The sequence below is a fragment of the Urocitellus parryii genome, unplaced genomic scaffold (assembly GCF_045843805.1).
Source record: "Urocitellus parryii isolate mUroPar1 unplaced genomic scaffold, mUroPar1.hap1 Scaffold_62, whole genome shotgun sequence".
NCBI classification, from domain to species: domain Eukaryota; kingdom Metazoa; phylum Chordata; class Mammalia; order Rodentia; family Sciuridae; genus Urocitellus; species Urocitellus parryii.
The window spans coordinates 513,448-528,659 of record NW_027554113.1 but is presented as its reverse complement, the minus strand read 5'-3'; the positions used below and the strand labels follow the sequence as shown (position 1 = coordinate 528,659).

The 15,212-nt window shown below is 45.4% G+C and overlaps 1 protein-coding gene across 1 annotated transcript in view; it reads left to right on the top strand.

Annotated features, from left to right (window-relative positions):
* Positions 1-11,061: 11,061 nt before the first annotated feature.
* Positions 11,062-15,212, top strand: part of LOC144252872 (DNA polymerase alpha catalytic subunit-like) — a 94,912-nt gene continuing 90,761 nt past the window's right edge. The window contains 1 exon segment of the mRNA XM_077794940.1: positions 11,062-11,160. Coding sequence (XP_077651066.1) covers positions 11,062-11,160 — 99 coding nt within the window.

Sequence of the window (15,212 nt, the reverse complement as noted above, 5' to 3'; positions counted from 1 at the left end):
GCTGGGAACCTGTGTGCTTCTCCACTCTACACATGTGCCCCTCTCTTGGGCCATCAGCACCACAGTGGTTCTGTGTCTCCTCCCAGGAATGTTCTTTTCATCTCTTTTTCATCTTCTTTTCATCACCAATCCCTCAGCCAGCTCAAATGTCACCTCCTCTGTGACATCTTCCCCAAAGCTGCACAGCTAGAGAAAATGGCTCCTTTCCAGGCCACAGAGAACTGGAGATTATTTTTACTTACTTTTGACCCCCTGTAGTGTTGATTGAATGAATAGATGTAAAATTGGAAAATAGTTTTTACCCTCAGTGAATTTATAATTGAATAGCAGGAATAAAAGGAGCATCTTCACTCTCTGTTTCTTAGCATAGACTATCTAGAATTCTTTGTCCAGAATTTCATTCTACCCAGATGACTGACATCCCATCTCTTAATTCTTTAACTTTCTGTGACAGTAAGTTTTGGGGGGTGGTTCTCCCCACATCTTGTTAAACTTTCATTTTCTGTTATTCTTGCAAATAAGTGTGTAATGTGTATCATACTCATTTTCATTTGTTACTAAATTGTAAATAAGATGGGGAAACCTCCTTATGCCTCTAGCAATAAAAACAACAATTAGTAAGTTGTATTTAAACCAACCATGAGTATAGAAGTTGGGTCAGTGATGGAGAATATACTCACAGGTGATGGAGAATATACTCAGGTATATATTAAAATTTTGCATTCACCAGATCCTTCATCTATTAACACTTCTCATTATAAAACAAGTCCTAGGCCTTAGTTCTTTTCATCAAAGCAAAAGACCTTAAACAGAATTAGACAAAAAAAATTATAATTAAATTGTAACTTTCCTTGCAGATGTGGGCTTTACCCCATCTAAGCCTATTAAGACCAGGATGTTTAAAACACTCTGCTTTCCTTTCTCCGTGTTCCCTGTGCCCCTTCCCCACCGGTCCCCAGCTTCTTCAGTGGGGTGCACCTGTCCTCCTTCCCTTGAGCCTTTGTCCTCTAGTGCTCAGTCTATTGCCTCCACTACTCGGGTCCTCAAGCAGCGGGGACTCTAAAGCTTAATATCTTGATTCCAAGCAATTACAACTGAAAGTAGCATGAAAGAAGTTGTCATTGATTTCACTGTGTGAAGCTGTCCCTCCAGAGACCACCTGAGCCTCTATACCCACCGCTGAATAGGGCTGTGGCTCAGAGGCAGAGGGCTCACCTGGTGTGCATGAGGCACTGGGTTCAATCCTTATTACCACATAAAATAAAATAAAGTTATTGTGTCCATTTGTAATTAAAAAATAAATATTTTTTTAAAGAAGAAATGTTCTCTGAAGATTTCTAGTCAGATCTAAGTCTGTTGTCCAAGAGAATCTGAGGCCACAAAATGAGCAGGTTCATCCAGCAATGAAACCACGGAGCTGTGGGCTATACACACAGTCACTGAAACAGAAGAAATGTAGGGGGGACTAGAGCAAAAAGAACCGTGATTTCTTGAGGCTCAAACACCAGTCAAGAGAGGTTCATCCATGGGGCACTTGTCTTGATTATGCTTTTGAATTTTTATCAGGAGCCCTGGCTGGCTGCCAAAGCATAGTCTATCCACACCAGCAGGGTCCAGATGTGTTCAGCCTCTAGTTCTATGTGGTCCTATTCTTCTCCCAGATTCTCATTCCAGTTGTGAGGGACAGCTGTACAGATGGGTGGTTCTTGTGAATTGCTGTCCACACATTACTCTAGATAAGCTAAATGTCACCTTCAAATTAAACCAGATTGTGATGGGGCTGTGGACTTGAGTGGACTGCTTACATTCTTGTGGACCTCTCTTTTCCACAGCTGCATCTCGGCCCGAGCCATCTGCCTACAGAGGGGACGTGAGCTGGAACTCACTTCTGTGGGTGCAGGAGGGTTGACATTCAGGGCACAGTAGCCTCATTTTGAGGACACCTAAAGGTACGGTCACTTGACATGAGGAAGAGCCATTCATAAGTGGAAGACACTCAGCCACAGCCATTTCCAAGGTTATCCTTCGCCCCTCTCTCAGAAGGCCCCAAAGGCAGAGACGCAGTTGTCTGGTCTCCTGAGCAAGAGGTGGCCCTTGGATCCTATGAGGGAGCTTCTAGGTTGGCGACCACAACCTGGTAAAGATACAGATGGAGATGCGCCTCCAGTGCCTTCTGTCCCCAGCCTCCACCAGAGATGCAAGGCTGGGAGTCACAGTCACTCACCTGAGGCCACAGAGCTGCAGATGTGATGAGAGCCAGGCCCCGAAGACAGCGCAGGATACAGGTGGAGAAGGCCTGGCCATGCCAACCCCCTGACCTCTGGGCTTCTCCCTGTGGGAGCAACCACCAGCCACACAGCCCACTCCTGCTGACTGTCCATTACCCACAGCCTACGGTGCCCTAGCCAGGAGTCCAAATTTTAATTCATCTTTATTTTATGGAGTGTTATGAGTCTTGTAATTAAGCCGGCACCTTCTTATCTGTGGCCAAGTTACGAAGTTGAGACTTGTCTACCATGACACGATAGGGTCTTCTCGGTTTTGTCTCTGGATTTGGGCTTTTTAACCAATATTTTCTTTTCAGTCTGACTCCCTCAAATATTTATTTTTGTATTATATGCATTTTTTCTAGAGCATTGCAAGGTATATATGTAAACTAACCAAAAACTTATACTCCATCGGAGGTTTATTAAAGATTTCCCGGAAGGAAAACTTCTATTCCCCACTCTTGAGTTAAATTCAATAGTTCCAGTAATTCATGAGGTTGTAACTGTGCCTATTAAAAAAAACACATCTCCATTCAATTCAATGCTCAATCTAAGGTCTTAAACTGAGGGTCCACAGTTGAATCTCAGGGGACCCACAAACCTCTTGACTAAAGCAGAATTTCATTTGTATACACCAACATCTGGTTTCCTCCTTAGAGATCTGAGGCTTCTATCAGATTTGCAAAAAAAAAAAAAAAAAATCCATTGTTCCAAAAACGGAGGACTTCCAGGCTTGGTGGCCTTGGTCCATTCCGAGCCCATCTCCCCAGGTCATCATCTGGTTCAGTTCGGGTTTCTGCTTCTCTGTTGAGAACTCCACTTCTGCAAGAATGCGACACACTTGTCACCTGAGAGTGCCCCCAAGGAGGAGGTTGCCTTGCCCTGGAACTTAATGACGTGCTGCCTTAGGTGTCTGCCAGATGCCAGTCTCCGGTTGATCATCCTGGAGGCTTTGAACCCATCGAGGCGTCCCAGTGGGCTGGGTGAGCTGTAGACACAAATCAAAGAACCCCTCTGAGGACAATGCATTTTTCATGAGGAACAGGTCACTGTGGAACCGCTTGCTCTCCTTCTAACTCTCGTCCCGTCCCCTTTGTCAAATCATTCCTCCCTCCTCTGGGTTCCCCCCCTGCTTTATCACCCCGTGTTTGATTGTTTTACCATCTCCTTCTGCTAATGTATTTTAATGATTTCTGCTCAGTTGGCGTCTCTGTGCTCTGGTCTCGTGACCCTGACTTTGTTCCCTTCCTCGTCTTGTGGTACCTGCCTCTTCTCCAGCTCCCGTGTCCCAGTGGATGCACGTTGGACACACATATTTTCACAAACTTATCATTTCAATTCATAACACATAAGAAGACGATGCTCGGATCCTGTTTTACTGAGATATATTGTTTCTCCCGGAAGATTTAATTTACTACCAGTTGTAGTCTTTTTCTTGTTCCTTTTCAGGCCTGTGAACTCAGTCACAATGATATGACTTGTATCAATTTTCTACCCTGTTGTGCAAATTCTGCGGCAATTTCCTCCCAGATCCTGGGTTTGACCTGACCAGTCCATCACAGCTCTCACCTCCACTCTCTCTCCAGTCAACTTTGGCCTGGGCTTGAGTAAGGACGAGATTTTGGAAGGAGGAGATTTCTTTCATGAGAGGCACACTTCCCATGAGAGCAAAACAACTCAGGGAAAACCGTAGAGTATCTATTGAGAGCTATTCTTAAAAAAAAAAAAAAAAAAAAAAAAAAAAAAAAAAAAAAAAACAGCTGAATAAGTTATAATTTCTACCAAAATTTAATTACATGCAGAGAGTAAGCATCTGGAAACCATCCTGGAGAGTCAGTGTGAGTTCTTATGGCAAGTCAGAGGCCTGACTTACATGCTTGAGCTCAGAGACCACAGTCTTGATGCTCTGTACATTATTCAGAGGAGTCTTTGTTTTAAATCCACCTTGAAGAAATCATTGGCATTCATGGCATTTGTGAAGCAGGAACCTTGCCACTTTATTTCTTACTTTGTGTTCGTCTCTCTGGGGACAGTGAGATTGCTGGAAGAGGAAGTTTAGTATTGGTTTGCTTTTGGTGTGAGTGCTTTTTTTTTCCCTTTAACTGGTTTATTTGTGAAATTTAAGAAGCAGTAGGGATTCTCAGGCAAGTAGATGGGAAAACAATATAACCCCCCAAATCACCCAAGCATGCAGTCTCCTTGGGTCCAGCAGTGCTTCAGCATTAAGTGTCCCATGAGCATCAGCTATAAATGATAACGTTTCCCCATTAGTTTTTCAAGAAGGTTCATAATAAGAAACTTGATCATCTAAAATTAGCCAAACCCACCACCAACCTAAAATAATAGCCCATACCCCTACTTACTAGGACCTAAGAAGAATAGATTGCATCTCAATCCAAAGAGACTTGGCTTGAGCCCAAGAATCAATGCACACATGACACTCGGAATTGCATCCAAAAAGAGAAGCGGCGTTCTTCTGAGTGCTCACAGCTCAGCCAGCCTCTGTGCGCAGTAATCCTGATTCATGTCCCCTTCCTTCACTGTGGAAAATGCGGAGTGGCAATGCTCTTTGCTGAGAGTCCCCCAGACGCTGTGTTTCAGGAGGAATGTTGAAGGCTTTCTGTTCTCAGTGTCGCCTTCTAAAGGGGATCGTGGGTCTCCCTTCAAAACTGGAGCCCCCAGGATCCAAGCAGCTGGGGCAGGAAAAAATGCTCATACAGGAAAACGCCAGGGTTTTGCTACCGGGTTTGTTTTTCTTTTCTCGTGTCATGAGAGAGTCCTATGGGTACAGGCTGGTAAAGGCTGCAAGTGCGTTAGTGAGAACGAGTCACAGGGTGAGGGGACGTCTGGAGAAGAAGGAGATGGAGAAATGATGGGAAAAGAAAAAAAGCAACTCAAAGGGGAGACAGAACAGCCGGGCTGCGTTCTGACTTCTGGGCCTTAGCCCCCTTTGCCTTGTGGGTCAATTAATCCATTAAAAATATTAAAAATTGGATTTTATGACTGCATTGAAACCAAGATGAACACACCTTCATTCTGCAAGTATATATTTTTACTCCTGATTTTAAAGGAAATGAAAACATTTTCATATGCTCCTGGACATGCTACAAGTCCAAGGCTCAGGTCCCACTGTGCCCCTTGGTTGGTGGCCTTGGCAGAGTGAGGACAGGAAGGAAGAGCATTCGTCTCATCAAGGAGGGGCTGAGCTAACACCAGTGATGGAAGAACTTACCAGCACAGGGTTGGCCTAGTTCCACAACCAGATATTATGTCTTGATACATGACATTATGGTTAAATTATTTATTATTCATACATAATTTATGAATTAAATTATTCACCATCATGCCAACAAAACTTTCTTGAAGAGTTACTATGTGCTGAGCACACTACATGCTTTATCTCATTCACTCCACACTGTAATCTCCAAGTTAAACAAAGGGGGATGTTCATTGAGGTTGTAGGGCCTTTTATTTATCTCTTCTCTCCCCAATTTTTAAGAGTATCTCCCACAATTATATGTGCCTTGTGCATATACAAATAGGTTCACCAAACCTGCATGTATGTAGGTTGCCTGATATGCACCACCACACACCACTGAGACCATGGAAACAGAACAGCCAAGTGCCTTGTAAATATGTAGAGCTGGGAGGCTGCTTTTGAAGGATAGACTTGGAGAGATTCAGGTTGACCTAAAAACATCCCAAGTCATACTTTAGGCTTCAGACTTGGAAGCAATCACAAGTGTACAGTTGCCAGAATTCTGTTCCCAAGCAACTTCTCCCTCCTGGCTTCAGCGGTCACCTTTGGGTTGGCAACCTCCTGGCTGTCTTAGTTAGGATGCTTTCAACAATTGCAAGATCTTTAACCGAGATGATAAGGGGTGCAGAAATGCTCACATAAGAGGCAGCCTTGGGGCTGGGATGTGGCTCAAGTGGTAGAGCGCTGTCCTGGCATGCGTGCGGCCCGGTTCGATCCTCAGCACCACATACAAAAAAAAGATGTTGTGTCTGCCGAGAACTAAAAAAATAAATACTAAAAAAAAATTCTCTCTCTCTCTCTCTCAAAAAAAAAAAAAAAGAGGGGCTGGGGATGTGGCTCAAGCGGTAGCACGCTCGCCAGGCATGTGTGGGGCCCGGGTTCGATCCTCAGCACCACATACCAACAAAGATGTTGTGTCCACCGAGAACTAAAAAAATAAATAAATATTAAAAATTCTCTGTCTCTTTCTCTCTCTCTCTCTCTCTCTCTCTCTCTCTCTCTCTCTCTCTCCTCTCTCACTCTCTCTTTAAAAAAAAAAAAGAGGCAGCCTAGAGGTACCTCGCTTCCGTGATGGTGATGCACAAGCTCAGTGTCACGAGGAAGCAGGTTCTCGCTCTCCACTGCAGGCCACACTGTTGGCCTCCTCCTGTGGCCTCCACACCGTGACTGGGGGCTTCTTCACCTGAATTCAAGGAGAGAAGAGGACCCTGCCTTTCCCAGAAGGCTCCCCAATATCTTATTGCCTCTCCTTTAGGAGAGGAGCACATGCCTATTCCTTTAAAATCAACCAGACATACCTTGAGATGAGGTCAGTTTCCCAAGTCACACAGAGAGGAGAGGAAGAGGTGCTGTGGAGTCAGCAGCCACATCTCCACCAGCCCCTGACTTGGTCTGATGAGCACCAGTGAGGTTCTCCCATCTGACTGCCCAGTCACCTTAGCCGAACTCAAAGTCTGCCTTGAAAAACTGTTCATCCTCTCATATGCTGTATGTTAATCAAAGATCCAAACTCAGACTCAGAAAGAGACCCTCAGCTTTTCCTATCCCTCCGCCTATTCCTAGCTAGCCATCAAGGTGAGCATCATGTCACCCTATCGGACCCCTCAACCTTCTGACTTGGATTAGCACCATACCCTCCTACATGGCCTGCTTGCTGCCAGGCCCCATCAACCTGGCCTCCACTGCAGCCAGGATGGTATTTCCAGGAGTTCTAAAGTGAAGGAGAGCTGCTATCCCTATGGACCTAACTTACTTTAGTATTTCCTATTACCTTATGGTAAATAAGTATTTCCTATTAACTTATGGTAAATAAATAGGCCCCCTTATTTATTAATCCAGGAAAATCAACTGGGAGTCTCAGATTCTGGGATCATGGATCTGGATGAAAGGATGAATAAGATACATGGAGGTTGCCTTCATGGAGGTTTACAAAGTAGGGAAGTATGAGGAAGTAACAAGAGGCCCCTGGAGAGAGGTCCTGAGAAAGCCACTGTTCCTAAAGTAAGTAAACAACTTGAACTTGGATGAAGAAGAGTCACAGGGGAAGGGGGGGAGCAATTAAAAGAATTCCAGAGCTCTTCAGGGTCCAGAGGTCCTAAATATTCTAGAGCTCTTCAGTGTTCCCACAGCTCTCCAGTGTTCCAGAGCCCTTCAGTGCTCCCACAGCTATCCAGTGTTCCAGAGCTTTCCAGTGTTCCCACAGCTCTTCAGTGTTCCCACAGCTCCTCAGTGTTACACAGCTCTTCAGTGATCCCACAGCTCTTCAGTGTTCCACAGCTCTTCAGTGTTCCCACAGCTCCTCAGTGTTCCCACAGCTCTTCAGTGTTCCAGAGCTCTCCAGTGTTCTCACAGCTCCTCAGTGTTCCCACAGCTCTTCAGTGTTCCCACAGCCCTTCAGTGTTCCCACAGCTCTTCAGTGTTCCAGAGTTCTTCAGTGTTCCCACAGATCTCAGTGTTCCCAGAGCTCTCCAGTGTTCTCACAGCTCCTCAGTGTTTCCACAGCTCTTCAGTGTTCCACAGCTCTTCAGTGTTCCCACAGATCTCAGTGTTCCCACAGCTCTTCAGTGTTCCCACAGCTCTTCAGTGTTCCCACAGCTCCTCAGTGATCCCACAGCTCTTCAGTGTTCCTGCAGCTCATCAGTGTTCCTGCAGCTCTTCAGTGTTCCCACAGCTTATCAGTGATCCCACAGCTCTTCAGTGTTCCTGAGCTCTTCAGTGTTCCCACAGCTCTCCAGTGTTCCAGAGCTCCCCAGTGTTCCCACAGGCTTTCAGGGTTCCCACAGCTCTTCAGTGTTCCTGAGCTCTTCACTGTTCCCACAGCTCTCCAGTGTTCCAGAGCTCCCCAGTGTTCCCACAGGCTTTCAGGGTTCCCACAGCTCTTCAGTGTTCTGGAGCTCTTCAGTGTTACAGAGCTCTTCAGTGTTCCCACAGCTCTTCAGTGTTCCCACAGCTTATCAGTGTTTCCACAGCTTTTCAGGGTTCCCACAGCTCTTCAGTGTTTTCAGAGCTTTCCAGTGTTCTCACAGCTCCTCAGTGTTCCCACAGCTCTTCAGTGTTCCCACAGCTCTCCAGTGTTCCCACAGCTCTCCAGTGTTCCCACAGCTCTTCAGTGTTCCCAAAGCTCTCCAGTGTTCCAGAGCTCTTCAGTGTTCTCACAGCTCTCCAGTGTTCTCACAGCTCCTCAGTGTTCCCACAGCTCCTCAGTGATCCCACAGCTCTTCAGTGTTCCCATAGCTCTTCAGTGTTCCAGAGCTCTTCAGTGTTCCACAGCTCTTCAGTGTTCCACAGCTCTTCAGTGTTCCCACAGATCTTCAGTGTTCCCAGAGCTCTTCAGTGTTCCCAGAGCTATTCAGTGTTACCGCAGCTCATCAGTGTTCCTGCAGCTCTTCAGTGTTCCCGCAGCTCATCAGTGTTCCCACAGCTCTTCAGTGTTCCCACAGCTTATCAGTGTTCCCACAGCTTTTCAGGGTTCCCACAGCTCTTCACTGTTCTGGAGCTCTTCAGTGTTCCCACAGCTCCTCAGTGTTCCCACAGCTCTTCAGTGTTCCCACAGCTCTTCAGTGTTCTGGAGCTCTTCAGTGTTCCTGAGCTCTTCAGTGTTCCAGAGCTCTTCAGTGTTCCCACAGCTCTTCAGTGTTCCCGCAGCTCATCAGTATTCCCACAGCTCTTCAGTATTCCCACAGCTTATCAGTGTTCCCACAGCTTTTCAGGATTCCCACAGCTCTTCAGTGTTCTGGAGCTCTTCAGTGTTCCCACAGCTCTTCAGTGTTCCCACAGCTCTTCAGTGTTCCCACAGCTCTTCAGTGTTCTACAGCTTTTCAGTTTTCCTACAGCTCTTCAGCTTTTCTACCGATTGAGCTGTTTTTTTCTTAACCCACATTGGAAACTAGACAGTGAACATCTTTAAAAAGGAAGAATGTGTGTCCTGGAACTTTAATCCTTGGCACAGACCCACCCCTGAAGCCACAGGAGGATGGAAGGGTTATGTTGAAGACCCTACCGGGAGGTTTTTGTTTTGTTTTGTTTTGTTTTGTTTTGTTTTGTTTTTGAGAGAGAGAGAGAGAGAGGAGGAGAGAGAATTTTTAAAAGATATTTATTATTTAGTTTTCGGCGGACACAACATCTTTGTTTGTATGTGGTGCTGAGGATCGAACCCGGGCCGCATGCATGCCAGGCGTGCACACTACCGCATGAGCCACATCCCCAGCCCCCCTGGAGTTAGTTTAAGTAGATAAATATAATTTGTGTTTCTCACTAGAAATCAACTTGTGTTAAACGTGCAAATACTTTTCTAAAGATATTTAGTAGATTCTAGACAAAGATCTATTCTAAGGAGATTCCCAATCTATTGGTTATCTATTTATTGTAAGCTGTCTTTTAGAAAATGTGTGTGGCATTTAAAAAATATAACATATTTTGATTTTTGCCTGGGAAAGCAGTTTCAAGTAAGCAAGTTGCACTAAATACCTTAATGAACAGTGCTATTTATCAAAACTCCACAGAACCAGCCAATATTTTCAATGAAACAAGAATTGGCTTTGAGATATATTTTCATATGGCGATGTTTGTAATGAGTGAACTCCATCCATGTGAACGAACCATCCCTTTGCAGCATCAGTGAGACATTTAAAGCTTATCACTTGGCCTGGTCACAGAGAAATGAAAGGATGGAGTGTCCACAATTGAAATGCAGTTGCCTCTGGATGCCCTTTGGGTTCTTTTATTTAGCTGGAGTCCCTAGCTTTTTTATTGGACATTCAATATCTAAATTATACCAAAAATAATTGTGAAAATATTATTGCTTTCATTTTACTATGCAACTAAAATTTCTGAAATATATGTCTTATGTAGAGCAGTGGGTAATCATTTTAAAAAGAAAAACAAAAACTTAAAAATAACTTCTGGGAGAAGTTCTCTCTCCTAAAAAGCTTTTGGCCATTCCATGGCACCTAGCTATCATTGCATGTATTCAGCTCTATCTGTGATGCCAATGGCTACCCGTGGACTCTGTGGTAGGCATTCTCCACCTCTCTAGAAACACAGAAAGACATGTGATGTGCTCTAAACTCATGGATGTGCTCATGCTTTCTCTAAGGCAGCCTAGTCACATATCTTCTTTCCATTTTCTGCTTCGTGGAAATGAACCACAGAGACCTGGCAATTCATCTTTCCATTGTAAACAAATCCTACCTGTCTTAGAACTTTGTCAAGGCAGAATTTTTGTCTGCAAATTTCTTTTCCCGTTGTGCCCAGGAGATTGTCCTGTTTGTGGAAAAACCCAGCTTGTTATCAGTAGGGCTCAAATTACTAAACTTATACAGATAATCCAAGAGGAAGCAAGGATACACATAGCAAAAGTTGTAAATAACCAAGAACATGTGGTTAATGTTGTGCTTAACTGAGTTGCCCCATCCTAGTAAATGGGGCAACACAGCTCTAGATCTGTGGGTAGAGATCCTCCAGTTACCCCAACTCAATGTGGACACTCAGTGTCACACTGGGTCCCTGCCTATGCCAGGAACAACAAACAGAGGCATGACCTCACTCACAGCAGCAAACAGTGGCATGGCCTCCCTGGAAGCCGTTGAAGGCAGTCATAGTGGCACAGAGTATTGGGAGACTCCTTTTGCCCAGGTAAGTGTGTACTGTATGCAACAAGCTGTGGCTCTGCATGCCCAGGCTTCTGAGGGTGACCAGCCCTATCACATTCTACAGGAGGAGTGATCCCATGGCGACGGGCACAAGGTAACCAGTGGCCACCTTTGCTCACCATTCCATCACATGGCTCTATAATCAATATTAGTCATGCAATGTACACAGAGGACATGGCTAGGCTCCCTAGAGGGTGGACGCTCTCCCCAGGTCAGAGTCCGTCCTGCTCAGGCAGATCCCTGATCAGCTTGATTGTCTTCACTTTGGAGACCCACAGTTTTCCTGAGCAGAGGCCAGCATCAGAGCAGCAGGTCAGATATTCGAGAGTCTCCCCATGCTTCCTTCCCTCTGAACCCACAGTGCAGGCTTCTCTGGCTTTGATTAAACCTGTCCTGTGTTCTGAAATCTTTCTTATCTAGCATCTTCGAAGTTAATAAAAAATGTTCCAACTGAGCTCCCCTTGAGGCTTCCTTGATGGGAGATCCCACTGCAGCTGTGCTGGAACCACAGGGCATGAGATCAGCCATCCTCCCTGTTCTGCAGGAGGGCACAGGCTGGGCTCCTTCACCATCTGCAACTGAATCTAAAACAGCCCCACCAGAGGCAGCCCAGAGGCCTCAACTACCCGTGAAATGCTCCATTATTTAGAAAACATAAACACATTGGGCTGGGGATGTGGCTCAAGTGGTAGCACACTCACATGGCATGCGCTGGGCTCTGGGTTCGATCCTCAGCACCACATAAAAATAAAATAAAGATGTTGTGTCCACTGAAAACTAAAAAATAAATATTAAAAACTCTCTCTCTCTCTCTCTCTCTCTCTCTCTCTCTCTCTCTCTCTTTAAAAAATATAAACATGATCTTGTCTTTGTTCCTATAATAGAATTGCCTGCTTCCTTAGAAATTCCAAAATTTCCAGGCAACATCATGCTCTACCTGTTCGAAACAAGCAACAAAGAGAGAGTTAAACTGATAGAATTGGTAGGCTCATTGGGGGGAAATTCCCAACACTTTAAAAAAATTTATTTATACATGACAGCAGAATGCATTACAATTCTTACTGCACATATACAGCACAATTTTTCATATCTCTGGTTGTATACAAAGTATATTCACACCAATTTGTGTCTTTATACATGTACTTTGGATAGTAACGTCCATCATATTCCACCATCATTTCTAACCCCTCCCACCCCTCTGCCCTATCTAAAGTTCATCTGTTCCTCCCATGCTACCTCCCTCCTCCCTACCCCACCATGAATCAGCTTCCTTATATCAGAGAAAACATTCAGCATTTGGTTTTTGGGGATTGGCTAACTTTGCTTAGCATTATCTTCTCTAACTCCATCCATTTACCTGAAAATGCCATGATTTTATTCTCTTTTATTGCCAAGTAATATTCCATTATATACATATGCCACATTTTTTTATCCATTCATCTATTGAAGGGCAACTAGGTTGGCTCCTCAGTTTAGCTATTGTGAATTATGCTGCTATAAACATTGATGTGGCTGTGTCCCTGTAGTATGCTGTTTAAGTCCTTTGGGTATAGCTGGGTCAAATAGTGGTTCCAGGGCTGGAGATGTGGCTCAGCGGTAGTGCGCTTGCCCGGCGTGCGTGCGGCCCGGGTTCGATCCTCAGCACCACATACCAACAAAGATGTTGTGTCCGCCGAGAACTAAAAAATAAATATTAAAAAAATTCTCTCTCTCTCTCTCTCTCTCTCTCTCTCTCTCTCTCTCTCTCTCTCCCCTCTCTCACTCTCTCTTTAAAAAAAAAATAGTGGTTCCATTTCCCAGTTTTCCAAGGAATCTCCATACTGCTTTCCATATTGGCTGCACCAGTTTTCAGCCCCACCAGCAATGTATGAGTGTACCTTTTCCCCCACATCCTTGCCAACACTAATTGTTGTTTGTATTCATAATAGCTGCCATTCTGACCTCTCACATATCAGATAGAGCACTAATCTCTAGGGTATATAAAGAACTCAAAAAGCTAAACTCACACACAAAAAAACAAATAACCCAGTCAATAAATGGGCCAAGGACCTGAACAGACACTTCTCAGATGATGATGTACAATCAATCAACAAATATATGAAAAAATGTTCACCATCGCTAGCAATTAGAGAAATGCAAATCAAAACCATTCTAAGATCTCCTCTCACTCTGGTCAGAATGGCAACTATTATAAATCCCCAACACTTACACACTGCAGACCCTCTGAGCTTCCTCACCAAGCAGCAGCAAACACACCACCTAGACTCTGCAGAGGACCATGCCTGAGCCTGTTTAGATCCCGCCACAGGATAACAGACCAAAGAGACATAGTGGCCTCGGCTGGGTAGCCTGATCACCACCACAAGACTTTCTTGGTCCTGCCCACCTGCCACTCCAACCAAGTCCCTCACACCACGTCTGTCCTCATCCTCCCAGTTGGAACAAAATCTATCTAATTAGGACTCCCTGGACACTGGATTCTCTTGATTTCCTTTGTATTCTTCTCCCAGTTACAATGGCAGTGAATGAGGTTGATACCTACCATGTGCCTCAGATTTGAGCTTGTGCTTGGCCAGAGTCTCACACAAGCTGGGATGTCTTAAAGCTCACTAAGGTGTGGCCCTGGCCAATCCCTCTGCACTGTCCCTTAGTGGCCACCATGACCCTCACTGCTCACTGACCTCTGCTTTGCCTCCATCCCTCCAGGCTGAGAGGAAATGCCTTCTGCTTTACGGATCTCCCTGTGTTCCCAGCATGTCACGTCTCAGTCCCAAAGCCCATATTCTGCTGCAGTCAGAACCACGTGCAGATGCTGAGTCCCAGGCCCAGGGCCACCCCTGCTTCCCACCTGTGTGGTGGCTGCTTGGCGGCCTTTGGCAAAGTGCCTGCCAGATCTTGGGATCCTAAGTGTGCGGAGCTTAAAGGACTGGGCAGGTGTTTGCTCTCAAGCCTGTGGCCTTCCATAAACCATTCCAGCCGGCCTCCCACCCTCCATTCTGATGCCCCCCAAGAGGAGGTGGGGTCTGAGCATCCCTGATGCCCAGCAGCAGGCTGTCCCCCTCTCAGTCAGCTCAAGTCACTTGGTGACTTTAGCACTTCCTGGTATCTGAAAGCAGGTTGAGAGAGTGCCCTAACATTTCTTTCGACGTTGTTAAGAGACTTGTTTTGGAACAACCACAGAAACAGCTCCAACTCGGGGCTAGGGGCAAGTGCCAGGGCATCAGATGTTTTATATTCAGAGTTTCTTCACATCAATGAGATCACTGTGCAGACGGGCCCTTCCTCTTAGGTTTCTTTTTTCAACTACATTTTGCTTGCTTCACTGCGATACCAGAGGAATTACTGCAGCCCCAAACCTCTTTCTGCACAGTGGCCAGGAATGCACTTCTTACAATATAATTCTGGAGCGACGATGGTTACATTTCTGGGGAAGCTTTCTCCCACCAAGTAGGCAGGACAGGCTCTGATCAGCCTAGGAGTAGCCTTGGGAAAACTGGAGGAACAGCCCCTATGCTTCCGCAGAACCTCCTCCACTACCACACCGATACTGGGACACAGCAGCCAAGGCCTGGATGATCAGCTCATGGAAACACCTTGGTCCAGAGTCCTGTGCCTAGACCTCTCTGTCCCTGGGAACATGCCCAGGCACCTACAGAAAACAGGGAAAACTGCAAGACACTAAAAGCCATCAGAGCTGATAGGTTCATAGATATTCTAAAATCTTCTCGTCAGGTCACTTTCAGAAGTGTTCAGGTTTAATATTCAAGCTGGAAAACTTTTCTTCAAAAGCAAAATTACAGAAAGCCAAATATACACGGAAGTCAGTCAAGAGCTGCTGTAGGTAGAGCCCTTTCTCCTTTCAGAGGGGAAGCTGAAAATCCTTCAATTCTGGTTGAACGCAGCATGCAAAGTGGTGGGGTGGTTCTTGTCTGTCTCTTGCCAAGGAGGGTCATTTTTGAGGTGACACAAAACATACAACCTTGGCCCTTCTCAGGTCAATAATTTCTACCAATGACTTTAACAAAGGTATCTTGC